This window comes from Pseudoliparis swirei, chromosome 24 (genome assembly GCF_029220125.1).
Source record: "Pseudoliparis swirei isolate HS2019 ecotype Mariana Trench chromosome 24, NWPU_hadal_v1, whole genome shotgun sequence".
In the NCBI taxonomy this organism is placed as follows: Eukaryota; Metazoa; Chordata; class Actinopteri; order Perciformes; family Liparidae; genus Pseudoliparis; species Pseudoliparis swirei.
This window is the reverse complement of record NC_079411.1, coordinates 25,237,573-25,254,398: the sequence shown is the minus strand read 5'-3', so window position 1 is coordinate 25,254,398 and position 16,826 is coordinate 25,237,573. Positions and strand designations below refer to the sequence as shown.

Sequence of the window (16,826 nt, the reverse complement as noted above, 5' to 3'; positions counted from 1 at the left end):
AGTAATCATGAATTGATCTTGATCGATGGGGCATTGAGGCTTTACTTTGTGGTAGTGTTGTATTGGCATTATAAAGTATTCCTATGTGGAAAGTAGGTGGGAAAATATTATAAACACTATACAACTGATAATAGTCAAACATTTAAAGACAGACATCACTTCGTTTGTTGTTCTTTGTTGGGTCGGACCACTTTGCCTTCACAGCTCAGTGCATTGTGTCCTGCCTGGAGCTCCGCCTCCCGCGCAGCTTCAAGCGCGTCCAGTGATTTGATTGGATAACACGTTGACGACGTCATCTTTATTGTCCAATGGCGTCCGAGAAGGGAAGCTTCGTTTGTATTTGGTTGGTGAATAGAGCACCGTCTTAACGTAATGGGAGATTAGTTTGGACAATCACAATACGTCTGTTAAAAGTCTTTAACATTTGGTCTCGGCTCGTAAAACATTACCCTGAGCTACAGTTTTAATCGTTCCCTCATATGCGGGTGAGTCTGACGAGTGTTCGTGTTTTTAATGTGTTGTGTTGCTAACGTTAGCTCGAAGTCGCTTAGCTAGCTGACTTAGCTACGTTAGCTTAGTTGACATGCTTAGTTACAAACGCATTCAGTTCATATATTTACTTCTTCGTACGTGATATGAATACATGCTAAACATGCTTATGTTGTTTTAGTATATCCAAATACACCGCGCTGTAGACTAACGCTAGCTAATCGTGTTAGCATTCGCTAGCTATCTTGCTGGGATGTTTAGGATGTCTGTGCTCTTGCTGGCAGGAGCAGAGGATATTAAAAGCTCTCACGTTGCTGTGGTTTACAGTTAGCTCTCCGATTCCCATCATCCTGACACAACGCTGCAGACATGGTGGAGCCAACGTCACACACGTTTGCATCCCTAGCAGAGGAGCTGGGCTTCTGGAAGGAGCAGTCAGAGGCTCATCAGCAGAGGTACCAACACGAGACGTTCACATTAAGAACACTCTCCTCCCTTGGATATTTTGAAACGGGCATCTGAAATGACAAGCATGTTCTACAGCATGGGGGAGTGAGTGATTGGTGGTCGTTAATGTTGTTTTGTCACCAGGGCTGATGAGGCTCAGGAGGAGCTGCAGGAGTTCCAGCAGATGAGCCGAGAGTACGAAGCGGAACTGGAAACGGAGCTGAAGCAGTGTGAGGGGCGAAACAAAGAGCTGCTTTTAAACAACAACCGACTACGCGTTGAACTGGAAAACATCAAGGTAAAGCACCTCGATTGTACATGGGGCCCCCTGGTGCTCCAGCTACTGAAGAGTGATGAAGACGGACAGCCTGTAGCTCACCCAAATAGAGCAAAACTGCCTCGCTGTTATGCAGCTATTTTTGTTCAGTGATCCGTGGGGGAAGGAAAACATTAATGAGTAACATAAATACAGGATTTCCTTTTTTAAAAACCTGGTTGTCTTGGATTAGGAGGAGAAAGAACGTTCAAAGGGCATTTCTGCCTCAGCTAATGTCGGAAAGTACACCGATCCTCTGATTCAAACATCTTTAGTTGCATTGATGTGCATTCATTTGATTTCTGTGTGCTGTTTGCAGGAGAAATTTGAGGCTCAGCATTCTGACGCTTTTCGGCATATCTCTACCCTGGAGGAAAATCTGGCACAAACCACAGCAGTGAGAGATCACCTGCAGAAATACATCAGAGAGCTGGAGCAGTCCAACGATGACCTGGAGAGGACCAAAAGGTCAGTGTCTTAAGACGTCTTATGCTGCATTTTATGTGAGCGCTGCATTATGTCATCGTCTAACCATTGGGCTTCATCATCAAATCACACTGCTGGCCTTGTCTCTGGTACACACGCACAAAGTTAAGGCTGTAGCACGCAGAGCCAATATGTACAATAGCTCCAGTGTTAACTTTAATGGCCCATCCTCTCTGTTCCTAGGGCTACCATCATGTCTCTGGAGGACTTTGAGCAGCGAATGAACCATGTCATTGAGAGGAATGCCTTTCTCGAAAGCGAGTTGGATGAGAAAGAGAACCTGCTCGAGTCCGTTCAGAGGTTAAAGGATGAATCCAGAGGTATGTACACACACATCTCAAGTTTGCAAGAACTGCTGATCTCTGCAAACTGATGCATATCATCCCTAACTCAGGGAAATTTGATAGCCAATGTATTTTGAGCATTTGGGAAAAATCAGAGTCACACAATAAACTTGTCTTTTAGAAATGTGTCGGTATGGCCTCGAGATGTTGTCTTGCTTGTGAAAGTGCAAGATGTGCAGAGCACATGTTGATCAGCTGTATGCTCAAGTGTATCCAAACGGTAGACTTGATGTTTATGACGGGTTTTACGTTGGCTTCGTGTTATAAGACACTTGCGTTATTGTTTTGAATTGCCGTTTCTCGTCTTCGTGGCTTATCTATTTTGCCTGAAACAAATATTGTACTTTTCCGGATCCGCAATGGGAACTGATGCTTTTCTTCAAACATGTGGCTCTTCATCATTTTCAAAAAGCTGACTCTGTTCTGTCTTCTTTGCGTCAGACCTTCGCCAGGAGCTGGCTGTCCGTCAGAAGGAGAGACGTCCGTCCAGCAGCCTCGGCAAAGACGCGGCAGATCTCCCACCCATCCCCGTCACGCCCTCCAAACCCATCAGCTCTTTTGCCACGCCCCCTCCTTCCAGTATCCGACGAGGTGAATAGATGATACTGCCGACCACAGTAAAAGTGGCGATATGAACGTAACGTATTATGACGTGTTCACCGACTCGGATCTGGTTTTTTTTAGGCGATGGCCTAACAGGAACTCCACTCACGACGTCTGCTAGAATATCTGCACTCAACATTGTGGGGGAGCTGCTGCGAAAAGTTGGAGTAAGAGATTTAAAGATGATGCCTCTCCAGTACGCAGTGATTACCTTGTGCATAACTGTTAACTCTGAACAGAATCAATGTTTTTAATTGTTTTTTTATTTTTCTATATCCCCGTCAGAATCTGGAGTCAAAGTTGGCGTCCTGTCGAGACTTTGTCTACGACACGTCTGTCAGCAGAGCGGCCCTTCCAGCCGGCCCTGGTAGTCCCTGTAGTCCTGGTTTAGACCGAGGCTCTGAGCTCCAAGCCAGCAGCATGAGCCCCCCCCCTCAGTACGAAAGGTGAGGACAACAACAACAACAACCGCAGTCTGAGGTGTAACGACTGGAACATGGCGGCACTGTTTGATTTCATGTTGGAATCTACAAAATCGGCGTTGCTTAAACTTTCAGGGAGTTATATCATTTTTTTATTTAGTCTGTAAAGCCAGCACACATTTGTAGTAACAATGATGTTCTCAGTTGTACCTGAGGTTTTGCTCATGAGTGTATGTGCCACATCTTGTCTCTGCAGTTTAGTGAAACGGTTAGAGTTTGGACCGGCTCCTCCGAGAGGCGTCTCCCAGGGTGCTCAGTCGCCTCAGGGTGGGGTCAAGATTCTGCTATGAGAGAGAGAGGGAGGGAGAGAGAGAAAGAGAAAAAAAGACGACAACCCACCTTCCCTCGTTCAGTAACCTGACACGACCCCGGTCGCCAACGGGGACTTTGAGCCGAGCGGTCTTCCCTTCTGCCTCGCTGAACTCTTTTTGAACATGGAAGCCGCTCGCTCTCCTCGGCCCACCTCATCAGCGCATGGACTTCTGCAGCCTCAGGCTAGTACCACACCATTTCTATCAGAGGAGGCCGCGGGGGGGGAACAGAACTGCAGCTCACACGGTCCTCCATCATCGACACTGTGGTGGGGAGCATTTTTAAAACAAAGTTGTGTATCTTCTGATTTTCTTTCCGTGGTGGATCAACAGAACTGATGACGCAGTACTCAAAAAAAGAAAAAACACACATTTCGGGTGGTAGCTTGTTCTTGTCCACTGACAATGCAATAGGGAGCTGAGTAGGAGGCACTGGACACGACCCTGATGAAGGGACCGAGAACCTGAAGCATCATTTATAATAAAAAATAAAAAAAGGTTTAGATTGTACAAATATATTGTTTGTCGAAACCAAAGCTTTAAAAAAAATGGAGAAGAAAAAAACGGATTAAAGTAATAAATGATTTATAAATAACGAATCTGATTTAAATATAACATGGTGAAACTTTAATTATTTTTGTTTTGATATTCTTTAAGCGAAGGGCTCGCATAATGTAGCCATGAGCGACGTCAACATTAGTTAACTCTGTTGTTGAAATATTTTCCCCTTAGCCGAGCCCCCCCAATATTTGTTTTCCAGCACACGGATTAAATTTTTTCGCCCCGCTACAAAAACTTTAGTCTCTGCCAGGATCTGGTGTTCATATATTAGCCATCGCTGCCTCCATCAATGTCGTCACCTCTTCAGTCAGTCGGCCCCACAACGTCACGTCAGGTGAGTTTATTATCACATTAAAGTTTCACCCACGACCGTTGACTTGTTTTAGCTGACTCTTTATTATTATTATTATCTGGTAGTCAAAACTGATGAACATAAAGAACAGGAAGGCGTGAGATGCTCATTTGTCAAACAGGTTTATGATGTAGTGTTACCCATAACTTTTATGAATGAAGTTTATTGTAGGAGTTTAGATGGGCACATTGTTCACTGCTGAATGTATCGTAATAAAATCGGTGTGAGACCTGTCTGCCGTCGAGTTATACGGTGGTGCCAATGTGGATACCAAGCAATAATAGATTTTAACAGGTCGGAGAGAAGCACAGTTCATAGTATATTTTTGTCGGTGTATATATAGAGCGTATATTAAATACTCTTTTCCTGCCTTTTTAGCAAGAGATATTATGAAACGGGGAAATAAGACTGATTTAATGTGACATGTTTTGTTTTTCCCTGAAAAGTTTCTGGTTCATCTGGTGCAGTCGCGACTGGCATCCAGCGGCTCATTCATCGCATATTCCATATTCCAGTACATATTGTGGTTTAATACATATGACAACTGGATATCCTGCTCCCCGTAGCCGTTTAACTCCTTAACATGAGCTCGCTGTAACTAACCCACCACTACCTCCACCTGTGCGCTGGGTGTTTGTGTACAGCAGCACCTCGGCTACCGCTTCTGTATTTGGACTGAACTGTATGTGCCTGAGGTACTGGACCCACTTTTTAATCCTGCTGGTTTGCAGTTGTTTTTTCTATTGAACTGAAGAGATGAGGAAGTTCTGCTCATCTTTTGAAGTTCCTGACCGAGACTGAGAAATATTAAAAAGGAGAAAACCAATTGTTTTAAAGATCTTTATTTCTTGTGCGGGTGGTTCAACAGTAAATAGATATGGCTGGTGTCATGTAAACGTCAGTTGATTTACATATAACATGATCGAATGAGTGTGTGTGGGGGGGCGGATAGAAAATGATGTTGCCTAAAATCTGGCTGGTGATTTTATAGTCGAGGCTCTTAAACATTTAAACATTCTTGCTGAGCTTGAGGAAAAGTATCTGAACTTGTCTAATAAAAGATATAAAACCGTGACTTTAAGAAAAAGTTGAACTAACTATTTGTCTGTTGGGATACTAACAGCAGCAATGACTGGACGCATAGTGTATATATAAATATCTTTCTACGTATCCAATGTGGCAGTCAAACGCAGAGTTACAGATCCATAGATTTACATGACGTCTGCTTTGTTAAGTCGTGGTGTCTTATGATGGAGACTGGAGGGCGGCGTGGTAATTAGAGTCACTTGTTTGTGGACACAACTGCATCGGAAGGACTCGTCGGTCATTCAGTGCAGTACAAAACAGTGTAACTTCAAAATAAAATAATAAAAGGAACTGCAAGGCCACCAAAACAACCATAGATATCAAGTCCTTCTGATTATTGTGCTTTAAGAAAAAAAGTGCTCTGAAACAAGACAATAGAGCGGTACACTATTGGATGTTTGAGTATATATTATATATATATAATATTTATATATATAATATTTTATATATTTTTTAATATATAATATATTTTATATATAATTTATTTATTGTAAAGTGATACGGAAGAACAAGGACGTTATTCTCTTAAAGTGGCAGGCGGTGCCCTGGTAGGTCATTCTGATATCTGGATTCTTCGACGTCCCTCACTCCGCAGACTTGGTGCCGTTGAAGTCACTTTGGGAGTCGGCCTCCTCGTCTGAGGCGTCTTCGACCACCCGCCGGCCGCCGCCCGTACGCCGGGCCGTGCTGCCGAAGGAGGGCTCGGTTCCACGCCTACAAATAAAATAAATAAAAAAACATGCCACGGGAGACAAACAAACACACCCCATCAGTGAGAGGAGCCGCTCGTGGTTTGGACACCACGCTTGTGTTGCTGAACTACAGAACGCACACAGCTGTGCTTTTGGTGTCAGGTTAAAGCCCGCCGGTTATCTTTGCAACTCATTTGACTCCTGGCTCAGGAAAATGAGTTTCGGTTTATGGCAATTAAACCAAGCGCTGAGAAAAATATGGCCACCCGTTAGAAATCGGTGTAAATGGAGAAAGAGAGAGATTGCCTTTTTTCTTCAATAAATCGTGTGCAGCTGAGGAGCCATATTTCTCTCTTAGGCTCAATGAAAAGAAATGATAGCGATAAGAGCGCATGGGTGGGGGTACCTGCTGTGTTTACTCCTTGGGTTCAGGGTTGCCTCTGGAATAGAGATGGACACATTTGTTTTGCACCAGTCTAAAATCTCACGAACATTTTTACTCCTTTTTAAATGTCTCGTTTTTTTACAACCCTCTGAATCAGGGACCACAGGGACAAAAATCTACATTTGAGTTGAGTTATTTTTTGCGTGAAATGAGACACAAATACACAGACTTCCCGTCGACGCGTCGCGGGAATATAAAGGAATAAAAAAAGGTGAATGAAACGAGAAGAAGGAGAGGCGGACGAGACGGATTGGTGTTTTTTACCTGAGTTTGGTCTTCAGGGAGTTGACCTCGCGGCTCATGGCCTCGGTGGCCTCGGTGGCCTCGTCCAGCTCCCTCTGCAGCTTCCTGCGGGCGGCCGTGGCGCGCTGAGACTCCTCCTCGGACTCCTCCAGCTGCCGCTTCAGCTGCTTCAGGCGGGTGTTGGACTTCTCCGCCTGGCGAGCGAACAGAGGACAGACACTCAGAACGCCGTCAAACCGGCGTCCCCACTTCCCATGTTTCATGGACGACAAATAGCCATCAAACAAACAAAAAATGCATAAAAGTGTGTTATTTGTGATTGTTGGAGCAATTTATTTGATATTAGTATTTAGTTATTTTATTGACAACGATTGTTTCATCATTCAGGTCATTTGCTTATTTAGGTTAGATATTTAGATTTATTAAAATAGCTTTTTCTTGTGAGTTTTAATTCATTGTTGTTGTTTAGATATATTTAGTCTTTTGATTGTTCACTAATTGAGTAACACTGCAGGCACCTGTGGTTATATGTAGGAGTAGGCAGGTACAGGACCAGCATGCACCTGGGTAGACCTATAAGGTACAGGACCAGCATGCACCTGGGTAGGCCTCTGTTTTTTTTACTAGCGGAGGAGAGGCAGCGTCAGGAGTTTGTTTGTTCTTTTGTTTGTTTCGTTTAGTGAAATAAATAATAATAACTTTATTTATAATAACTTTATTTATATACCACCGTTAAAAACAATGTTTACAAAGTGCTCCACAGAGAGTCAAAGCAAAACAAATGGAATAGCAAGAAACCAATATTACATTTAAAAATATATATTAAAATTACATTTTAAATGATCATAATAACAGAATCCTGAATGGACATTTCTTTCTTTTGTCTGCGTGAGCCACAAACCCCCCACGGAGCGTCAGCGGCCATTTGAGTTATGTGTGTTTGTGATTTACTGGACAATCGGCCACTCTACCTGGTCTTTGTTCTGCTCCGCCTGCTTCCGTTCATCTTCCACCTGCATGATCAGTTCCTTGAGCTTCTTGTCCTTCTGCCGCACGCTCTTAGCCGACGCCTGCTTTTCCCTGAGAGAGGACCAAAGAGTTCAGAGGTCAACACAAGTTGAACTCCAGACGCCTTTGTTGTGTTGCTTAGGACATAATAACATTTATACTACAGTCTGGCTGGAAGATGCACATTAATTCCATGTCAAAGAGGTTTTAGATGTATTTCTTTAGCATAAACCCATTTAATAACTAGAACGGGCACTCGGTTGAGCGCATACCTTCACATATCACAAGATTGGGCATTGAATTATGAACATGTTGGCATTAGTTGCATGCCAATTGGATAGAAATTGACCGTGCTATGGTAAAAAGAAAATGTTGACCTTTTCATGACCTTGACCTTTGACCCGATAGATCCCAAAATCTACTCAAATGGTCCCCGGATAATAACCAATCATCCCACCAAATTTCATGCGATTTGGTTTAATACTTTTTGAGTTATGCGAGTAACACGCATACAAATAAATAAATAAATACACAGCGATCAAAACATAACCTTCCGCATTTTCAATGCGAAGGTAACGACATGACCAGAGGTTCTTCAGTTCCCGACCTGTTCTCCTGCTCCAGCTGCTCCTCCATCTGAGCCACTTTAGCCTCCAAGGCAGTGATGGAGGACTTGAACTTGGACTTGACCTGGTTCTCCATCTCCTGGAGCTTTGACTTCAGCTCCTTGTTCTGGCGCTCCATCTGCTGCCGGGCGCTCTCGTTCTTCTGGGAGGTGCTGCGCTCCGTCTGCAGCTCGATGTTCAGCTGCTCCGTCTGCACGCGAGGAAACAAGGACATGAGGCGTCTGGATGTTTTGAGCCCTTTGTGACTCAAGTATACTACCGTTCAAAAGTTTGGGGTCACTTAGAGATGTCCTGATTTTCAAAGAAAAGCTGTGTTTTTTTCAATGAAGATAACATTAAATTAATCATAAATACTCTCTCTACATAGTTAATGTGGTAAATAACTATTCTCTGGTGTTTAATGAAGTCTCTACAGAGGTGTGTAGAGGCCCATCTCCAGTGTTCTAATGGTACATTGTGTTATCGCCTTAGAAGACTAACGGAGGGGTAGAAAACCCCTGAAAACTCTTTTTATGTGAGCGCAGCTGAAAACAGTTACGCTGGTGAGAGAAGCTATAAAACTGGCCTTTGAGCGACAAAATTAACATTTCAAATAAAAATCCTTATTTCTAACCCTGTCAATGTCTTGACTATATTTTTTGATTCATTTTGTAATTTATTTAATAAATAAAAGTGTGAGTTTTCATTGAAAACACCGAATTGTCTGGGTGACCCCAAACTTTTGACCGGTCGTGTAGCTTGCTGCCGCCGCCGCCGGGTCACCTGCTGCGTGCTCTTCCTCAGCCTCTCGTTGAGGATCTCCATGTTGCTCTGCTCTTCCTCCAGCTCCTCCTCCAGCTGGGAGATCTTAGCTTCCAGGCGGCGCTTCTCATCTGCCAAGGATGACCTGCACACAGAAACAAAACGAGGGTGTGACCGTCACCGTTTGTCTTTTTTTCCGGACATTATTTACACATTTAAAAAAAAGCAACAGTAAAAAAAAATAAAAAAATACAAAATAAATCTCCACCCACTTTCCAGAGGAGTTGCTCGCCAGCTCATCGGAGAGCTCGTCTCTTTCGGCCTCCGCCTGCTTCCGTGCCCTGTCAGCGGCCGCCAGTTCCTAAAAAAACACGTTAAGAGGTTAATAATTTTATTTAAAGCCTTTTAATCTCACACAATGTGCTTATTTATATATTTTATATTTAATATTTTTATATTTAATTTAATTTTACACTGCAGTCATTAGTATTGTATTGTGTATGCATATATGTTGTATATATACATATATATTTTATTTTATATTTTACTTTGTATACTTCTTGTATACATCTATATCTTTCACTTGTATACATCTATATCTTTCATCCCTGTTTTTTATATTTTATATTTTATTCTCGTGTGTTTAGTTTATTGGTGCTGCTACTGTTACGACAAATTTATAAAGTATATATCTATCTATCTATCTATTTGAAGAGATGTGCCGGTACCTCCTGTAGCTGCATGAGCTCAGCTTCCAGACCCTTGGCCTTCTTCTCACTCTCCTTGGCGGTGGTTAGCACCTCTTCTCTGGCGGCGCGGGCGTCTTCCAACTCCCTCTGGTAGTCCTTCATCTGCGCCTGGTGGGGGGAGGAGAAAGAGGAGTGCCTCAGAAGGGGGATTTATTCATTCATTTTGGAAGATGCATCTAAAATCAGATAAAATAACATCTAAAAATCAAAATGCCGCGTTTCCTCCGTTCCTTCACGCTCACCTGGAGCTTGCGGAGCTGCTTGATGGCCTCATCCCGCCCCTTACTGGCCGTCTCGATCTGTCCCTCCATGTCCTTCATGTCCGTCTCCAACTTCTTCTTGGCTGCCGTCGCCACGGCCCTCTGCTTACGCTCGTCCTCCAGCTCCGTCTCCAACTCACGGACCTGCGTCACGGTATTCATCATCGGATCAGTGGTTCCTTTCAAACCCCGTTCACGCATAAACTGAGACACATTACACCTCGGACCCCCATTGACGAGGGGTATACGATGTGATGTAACTTTTGCTTTTCCATGTTTTATTCCAGAAAGAGTCAAAGTCATACACTCTGTCATTGTGTTACTTATGGATTCATAGGGAAAGTAAATGATCTCCATTATTGGACCCGGCTGGAACCGATGCCTCCTGCCTGGTGGGCCGGCCTCCTGATGCGCCCTGATGGACCACGCCTACTACCAACTATTCATATATTCTGTCATGTTCATTAAATGTGTTATAACTCTGTAATTCTTCCTTCTGGTCACATGACATCTCTTCGTCTGTCCATCCTGGAGAGGGATCCTCCTCTGTTGCTCTCCTGGAGGTTTCTTGCCTTTTCCCTTATTTTTTCTTCTATTTTTTGGGAGTTTTTCCTGATCCGATGTGAGGTCAAAGGTCAGGGAGGCAAAGTCGTAATCTGTGCTATTGAGCTATATAAAATAAACTGAATTGAATTGAATCTCAAGGGACCCCCGAGGCTCCGCCGACCCCCCGTCACCTGCTTGACGAGCTGCCTCTTCTTCTCCTCTCCCATCTCGTCTCGCCCCTGAAGGTCGCGGTCGAACTGGGCTTTCAGGGCCTGCATGTTGACCTCCAGACGCAGCTTGGCGTCCTCAGCCGCCTGCAGCTCGTCCTCCAGTTCCTCCAGCTGGGTCTTCATCTCCTCCACCTGGGCCTCCAGACCTCGTTTGGACTTCTCCAGCTCGTGGACCTGCCGTCAAGAAATATATAAATATAGCTAAATTCACAACTGTAGTTTGGTGTAAATCGCATGAAACTAATGAGATCAATCAGATTATGGACTTTTGTGGGGAAGAAAAAGGCTCCGGCGACTAACATTCTTCCCCACGTCATCCTTGGAGCTGATCAAGTCCTCCATCTCCATCTTCAGGGACTTGTTGGCTCTGTCCAGCTCTTCTCTTGAGCCCTGGGCCTCGTCCAGAGCTCTGGCCAGGGACAGAGCTTTGGTCTCCTTCTCTCTGGCCTCGGCTTCAGCTCTGTCTCTCTCATCTGCATATTTACTGGAGATGCTCTTCTCCTCAGCCAGCATCTGAAGAACAGAGTCAAAATGGAGGGGAAAAAAAACACAGATACGGATGTTTTACCGCGTGTTGTAATTGAATACGTCTCATGATATAAGGAGTATGGTCGTGACAGTCATCTGACCTGGTCAAACTTCTTCTGCTTCTTCTCCAGGTTGGACACGTTCTGCCTCTGGTTGTCCAGGTCCATCAGCGTGTCCTCGAGCTCCTGCTGCAGCCGGTTCTTGGTCTTCTCCAACTTGTCATACGCGGAGGCCTTCTCCTCGAACTGGGTGTTGGCCGCCTCCAAGTCCCTCTGCAGACGCTTCTTCCCTTCTTCCAGCTGCTCGATGTTCCCCGTCATCTCGTCCATCTTCTTCTTCGAATCTGACAACTGTGCACGGAGGAAGACTTTAAGAGACGCTCGTTGTGCAGCCACCACCCGCTTCCGTCTCACGGTACGATAAAACGCCACTGACGTCTCTCTTGAATGTGAATTCGCGAACCCCTAGTTTGACCTCTGACCTGGATAGTGAGGGTGGAGACGTGCCTCTCCACGTTCATCTTGGCCTCCATCTCCTCCTCCAGCTGCTCCTGCAGGTTGCTCTTGTCGTCCTCCGCTTGCCGCAGTTTCGTGGAGAACTGCAGTTTCTGACGCGTCTCCTCAGCCAGCAGCTCCTGTGGCACCAGGTCAAAAGGTCAATAATGCTGATGTAGGGACTATATAATATGCTTTATATCATAAGCGCTAACAATTCTTCTAAAAGTCCAGTTACCTGTGAGTCTTGGACTTGGGCGGTGAGGCTGGAGACATCTTTGCTGAGTTTGCTGTTCTTGCCCTCGGCCTCATTCAGCAGGTTCGTCACACCCTCCAGTTCAATCTTTATCGAAGATGAGAGGTTTATGGGACTTTTTATTCTCAGCACATCAATCTGGTAGCTTTTTAATACTGATATCGCTACTGAAAGTGATTTACGGTGATCTTGGAGCAGCGGTCTCCCAGCTCGGCCTTCTGCTTCTCGCTGTCGGTGAAGCGCGACTGCAGATCCGTCACCTGACCTTCCAACTTCTTCCTCTTGTGCTCCCCGTCTTGCTTGGCCTGGCCGAGCGAGCGCACCTCGACGGTTAAATCGGACGTCTCCTTCTCCAGAGCTTGTTTGGCCTTCTCCAGGTTGGACTTCACCTGAGCAAGAGAGAGAGAGAGAACACACAACATCGATATCCTGCGTATTGTACCGGTGCGTATGAACGAATGCGTAACTTGTGACTCGTACTCGTTTGGACTGCTCCAGCTGGTCGGTGAGCTCCTCCACCGACTGGGTGTGTTTCTGCCTCATCTCCTGAAGTTGGGACTCGTGGGTCCGGTTCTCGTCATCGATGGCTTTCTTCAGCAGGTTCACCTCCTGATCACGTTTGGCCCTGGAGGGATGGAGCATGCAGATGTTTGTTTATTTGTTTGTTTGTTTTACAACTTTATTCTACAGGAACCTTGTGAGAACAAAGGCAATATGTATTAATGTAATATTCATTTTCTCTAAAACCTCCACCATGGCCATACATTCTTTTCTTTTTTTTAATGTATTTTTTTATTTGGAAATATTGACAGGTACATAACACAGTAAACATGTACGTTAACTGATATTTCCATTGTTTTTCGTCTTTTTGTTGGCATATACAAACAGATAACAAACCCACCCCTCCCACTGGTCCACCCACCTATAGCACAGGAAAATAAATACATACAAATAGATATTTCGCCGAGCCAGACGTCTAAGCATGTACCTAAACACACACATATCTGGTACATCTAACTATGTAAAAGAATGTGAAGGCCATGGGTGGGGTGTTTTATTATTATTAATTATTACTATAATTATTTGTTCTTTTGTTTGGCCTTTGTTAATATTTGTATCTTTTATTTATTTTTTCATATTTTTTTCTGTTTTACTTTCCTGTTTTCTTCTTTATAATTATAAACTGATTAACACAAACACAAACAATTACAATATTTGTTCTTTGATCCCTGTATATCATATTGTGCATTATCATCAATAAAGTATATAGTGTATTTATATATATATATATATACACAAGGAAAACTTATTTATATATATATATATACACAATTATGTATATATATATATACATACACAAGTATGTATATATATATATAAATACATTTTCCTTGTGTATATATATATATAAATGAAAAAATACATATCTGGTACATCTGAATGTAGACACCCCTGCATCACTCAGAGTAAATAGTCATTACATCACACACATACAATATATCCAGAGGCCATACATCCTTAGTAAGTAATACTTTGACATCGTGATATGTCTCTCGGTCCGTGTCGTGGGACCGACCTCAGTTCCTGCTGCGTGGCCGTGGTGTCCAGAGTGTCCTCCAGCTCAGACTTGAGGGCCTCCAGCTCCTCGCCGAGGTCCCGTTTGATCTTCTCCGCTTTGTTCCTCGCCGCCCGCTCCGAGTCGAGGTCCTCCTGCAGGTCGGAGATGTGTCCCTCCAGCTCCCTGATCTTCTTCAGAGCGTTGTTCTTCTGAGCGATCTCATCTTCTAACCTGAGGAGGAAGAAGAAGAAGGAGGAGGAGGAGGATATTGGTTAAAGTGCTGCTCTGCCTCAGATGAACGGACTCACCGGGGCTTTCGCTAAATGAGTTCTACTCGTGTCGCTTCGTTCGGACTTCACCTGGCCAAGGCGTTCTGTAGCTCCTCCTCCTTCTTCGCGAGCTGCGCTTTGAGGTCGGCGATCTGGGCCAGCAGGTCGGCGATCTGCTCCTGCATGTCGTTCGACTCCGCTTCCAACTTACGCTTCGCCTTATCCAGCTCCTGTCGACCCTTCTCTTCCTTTTTCAAGCGGACTATATAAACAGAGCAGGAAGATAATAAGCGTACTTATTCTTCTAGCTCCGGTTGAAACATATTTGGATTTGAGGGGCGTTAATAACAGATGATTTACCCTCAAGTTCAGAGATCATGGACTCGTGTTTATTTTTGAGCTTGGTGAGGTTCTTCGACTTCTCCTCTTCCTCCGCCAGGTTGGAACTGAAGTCTGCGATCCTCTCCTCCATCAGCTTCCTCTCCTTCAAAACAAAGAGTAGGTCATCGACATATTAACTCTCTTACTGACCGATGTAAACGCATCAGATAAATGCAGCTTGCCCATTCTTACCTTCTGCAGCTTGTTGTTGTGGTCCTCCATCACCAAGATGTCGTCATCCAGCTTCTTGACCTTCCCGTCACAGGTGACCTTCTCCAGCTGCAGCTTTTGACGGGCATCTTCCTCCTCCTCCAAGTGCTCTTCCAATTCCTACAAGAACAAGGCGGCGGCCTTCACGTTCAGCCGCTACTTTCCTCACGCGATCGGAGCGCGCGCAGCCGAGCATCCAATACGACAGCGACAAGAAAACACGAAGTGAAGAGAGATGTGTGGACCTGCATCTGCTGTTGCATCTTCTTCTTATCCACCAACAGCGTCTGAGCGCGCTCCTCCTCTTCATCCAGTCTCGCCTCCATCTCGTGGAGGATCTCCTCCAGCTCCTGCTTCTTGGACGCCAGGCGGACCCTCATCTCCTCGGCCTCGGCGTACAGCTCCGTCTCCGCTTGGAGCTGCTCCTGCAGCGAGTTCCTCTCCTCCAGAACCTGGAGAACACACATCAGATGCAAATAGGCTCGGCTTCATCGGTAGACCTTTAAAAAAATAAAAAAAGGAGGGTATTCTTATCGGCTTGGTTTCACTCTTTGAGGTTGCGTCCTTTACCGATGTGTGTTTCAAGGTGATCTCCTTCAGCTCAATTTCGGTCTTTCCAGCAATTTCTTTGGCTCTCAGCAGCTCGTCGTCCTTCAAGCTCATCTCCTCCTCCTGGCGTGTGACTTGCAGCAGAGGCTTGACCTGTGGTTCACGAGGATGGGCATCGACACATTGTCAAGATAGGGTAACGGTGACGTGAGGCCGAGTTTGTAATTTACGAATAACTCATTTCACTCGTAAAATTCAAACATTCGTGTCGCGGCGTTCCGTCTGCGGGTTTTTTTTGCGAGCTGTAGACACACCGAGTTCCTGTTTCCTTGCGTGAAATAACGTGACATCGTATCTTTCTTTTCTGCTTGTCTTTATTTAATGTAAACAAAGATACCGTAACTATATACACAAAACAAATAAACTCTATCCTACTTTCATAAGATCTTAGGGTCTTGTTCTTACGGTCTCACGTTCTTACGGTAGAACAACTGTGTTTCCTAGAGCCTCATGCAGCTCTTAACATTCACCTGCTGCTGTCATGACGTCATTTATAAACTTCGTCCTTGTGGCTTTTACAATTGGGAAAGCGTAACAAACGGGGGTTCACGGCGATGTTGTTGAGCTGACCTTTGTGAAGAGTCTCCACCACTGCCAGTTCCTTAGCTTGAGGTAAGCAGCACAGTTCCTCTGGATCACTTTCATGGCTGTGAGTTGCTGTTGCCTTTTGGAGAATGCCCTATAGAAAAATACAGTGAAATCAATATACCATGTATGATGTAATGTTTCTAATTCATGGTGATAAAACTATTTTTTTAAAAGTACAAATACATGATGAAAGCCTTCTCTCGTGTTACAAAACACTCTCTAAAACACTAAATATTATGGGAAATAAGTGAGAGAAGGATTGTGTGTTCGTACTTTCTGGCCAGGAATCCTCGAGCCTGGGACTGGAAAGCGATGATGACCACGGTGATCTTCAGATCTCTCTCCTCCTCCAGCTGGGCCAGCACTCCCGTGCGGAAGAACATCTTACTCAGTCCGATCCTGTACAGGTTGGGGTCCAGGTCCAGATGCTTGATCTATACGGACAGGAGGGTTAATGAGAGAAAAGGAGGCTAATGGAGTGTATGACAACTTCTTTTTTTAATTTTAATTTAAAAAAATAATTTTATTATAAGACAAAAGACAATACATAGACATAACACCTAGAGGACGAGGAAACAGTGCAGACGACAAAACAGTGGGCAAAACATCATAAAGTCAGAGTATTGAGAACAATAAAAATAAATAATAATAAATATAAATAAATAAATAAAAATAAATAAAAATAAATAAATAAAAATGCATGTGTATTCAAAATATGTGTAATAAAAATAAAAACAATTTGAATAAAAAAATGTATTTAAAGAAACAAAATACATTGATGAAGGCAGATGTATATGTATGAGCGTATGCATGTACGTGGAATTGAATTAGTTTCCAGGCAAGGGAAAATAAAAAAATGAATGAATTATTGTACAACAACTTCTAATTGAGTATAAACATTAAAATGTGTGTTTAC

At 44.1% G+C, this 16,826-nt stretch overlaps 2 protein-coding genes across 5 annotated transcripts in view; one reads left to right on the top strand and one right to left on the bottom strand.

Annotated features, from left to right (window-relative positions):
* The first annotated feature begins 365 nt into the window (after positions 1 to 365).
* Positions 366 to 5,217, top strand: nde1 (nudE neurodevelopment protein 1). Its single transcript, XM_056408560.1, has 9 exons — positions 366 to 485; positions 817 to 944; positions 1,081 to 1,234; positions 1,572 to 1,720; positions 1,922 to 2,058; positions 2,524 to 2,673; positions 2,767 to 2,852; positions 2,971 to 3,131; positions 3,364 to 5,217. The coding sequence occupies exons 2-9, from the start codon at positions 859 to 861 to the stop codon at positions 3,455 to 3,457; spliced, it is 1,017 nt and encodes a 338-aa protein (XP_056264535.1). The 5' UTR covers positions 366 to 485; positions 817 to 858; the 3' UTR covers positions 3,458 to 5,217.
* LOC130189643 (myosin-11-like) overlaps positions 5,218 to 16,826 on the bottom strand; it is a 40,147-nt gene continuing 28,538 nt past the window's right edge. For 3 of the 4 annotated variants that reach the window (XM_056408551.1, XM_056408553.1, XM_056408552.1), the window contains 23 exons: positions 16,184 to 16,344; positions 15,893 to 16,001; positions 15,284 to 15,415; positions 14,959 to 15,165; positions 14,696 to 14,833; positions 14,483 to 14,606; positions 14,213 to 14,384; positions 13,872 to 14,084; positions 12,776 to 12,920; positions 12,478 to 12,684; positions 12,278 to 12,382; positions 12,027 to 12,179; positions 11,647 to 11,895; positions 11,318 to 11,530; positions 10,979 to 11,191; positions 10,224 to 10,385; positions 9,961 to 10,089; positions 9,505 to 9,593; positions 9,254 to 9,377; positions 8,473 to 8,681; positions 7,829 to 7,937; positions 6,879 to 7,051; positions 5,218 to 6,191 (listed from right to left, as the gene is read on the bottom strand). In XM_056408551.1, the coding sequence (XP_056264526.1) occupies positions 6,062 to 6,191; positions 6,879 to 7,051; positions 7,829 to 7,937; positions 8,473 to 8,681; positions 9,254 to 9,377; positions 9,505 to 9,593; positions 9,961 to 10,089; positions 10,224 to 10,385; positions 10,979 to 11,191; positions 11,318 to 11,530; positions 11,647 to 11,895; positions 12,027 to 12,179; positions 12,278 to 12,382; positions 12,478 to 12,684; positions 12,776 to 12,920; positions 13,872 to 14,084; positions 14,213 to 14,384; positions 14,483 to 14,606; positions 14,696 to 14,833; positions 14,959 to 15,165; positions 15,284 to 15,415; positions 15,893 to 16,001; positions 16,184 to 16,344 (3,666 nt within the window). In that variant the 3' untranslated portion in view covers positions 5,218 to 6,061. Of the gene's footprint in view, positions 6,192 to 6,575; positions 6,610 to 6,878; positions 7,052 to 7,828; positions 7,938 to 8,472; positions 8,682 to 9,253; positions 9,378 to 9,504; positions 9,594 to 9,960; positions 10,090 to 10,223; positions 10,386 to 10,978; positions 11,192 to 11,317; positions 11,531 to 11,646; positions 11,896 to 12,026; positions 12,180 to 12,277; positions 12,383 to 12,477; positions 12,685 to 12,775; positions 12,921 to 13,871; positions 14,085 to 14,212; positions 14,385 to 14,482; positions 14,607 to 14,695; positions 14,834 to 14,958; positions 15,166 to 15,283; positions 15,416 to 15,892; positions 16,002 to 16,183; positions 16,345 to 16,826 lie in introns of all 4 variants that reach the window. The other variant, XM_056408554.1, reaches the window with a different exon arrangement.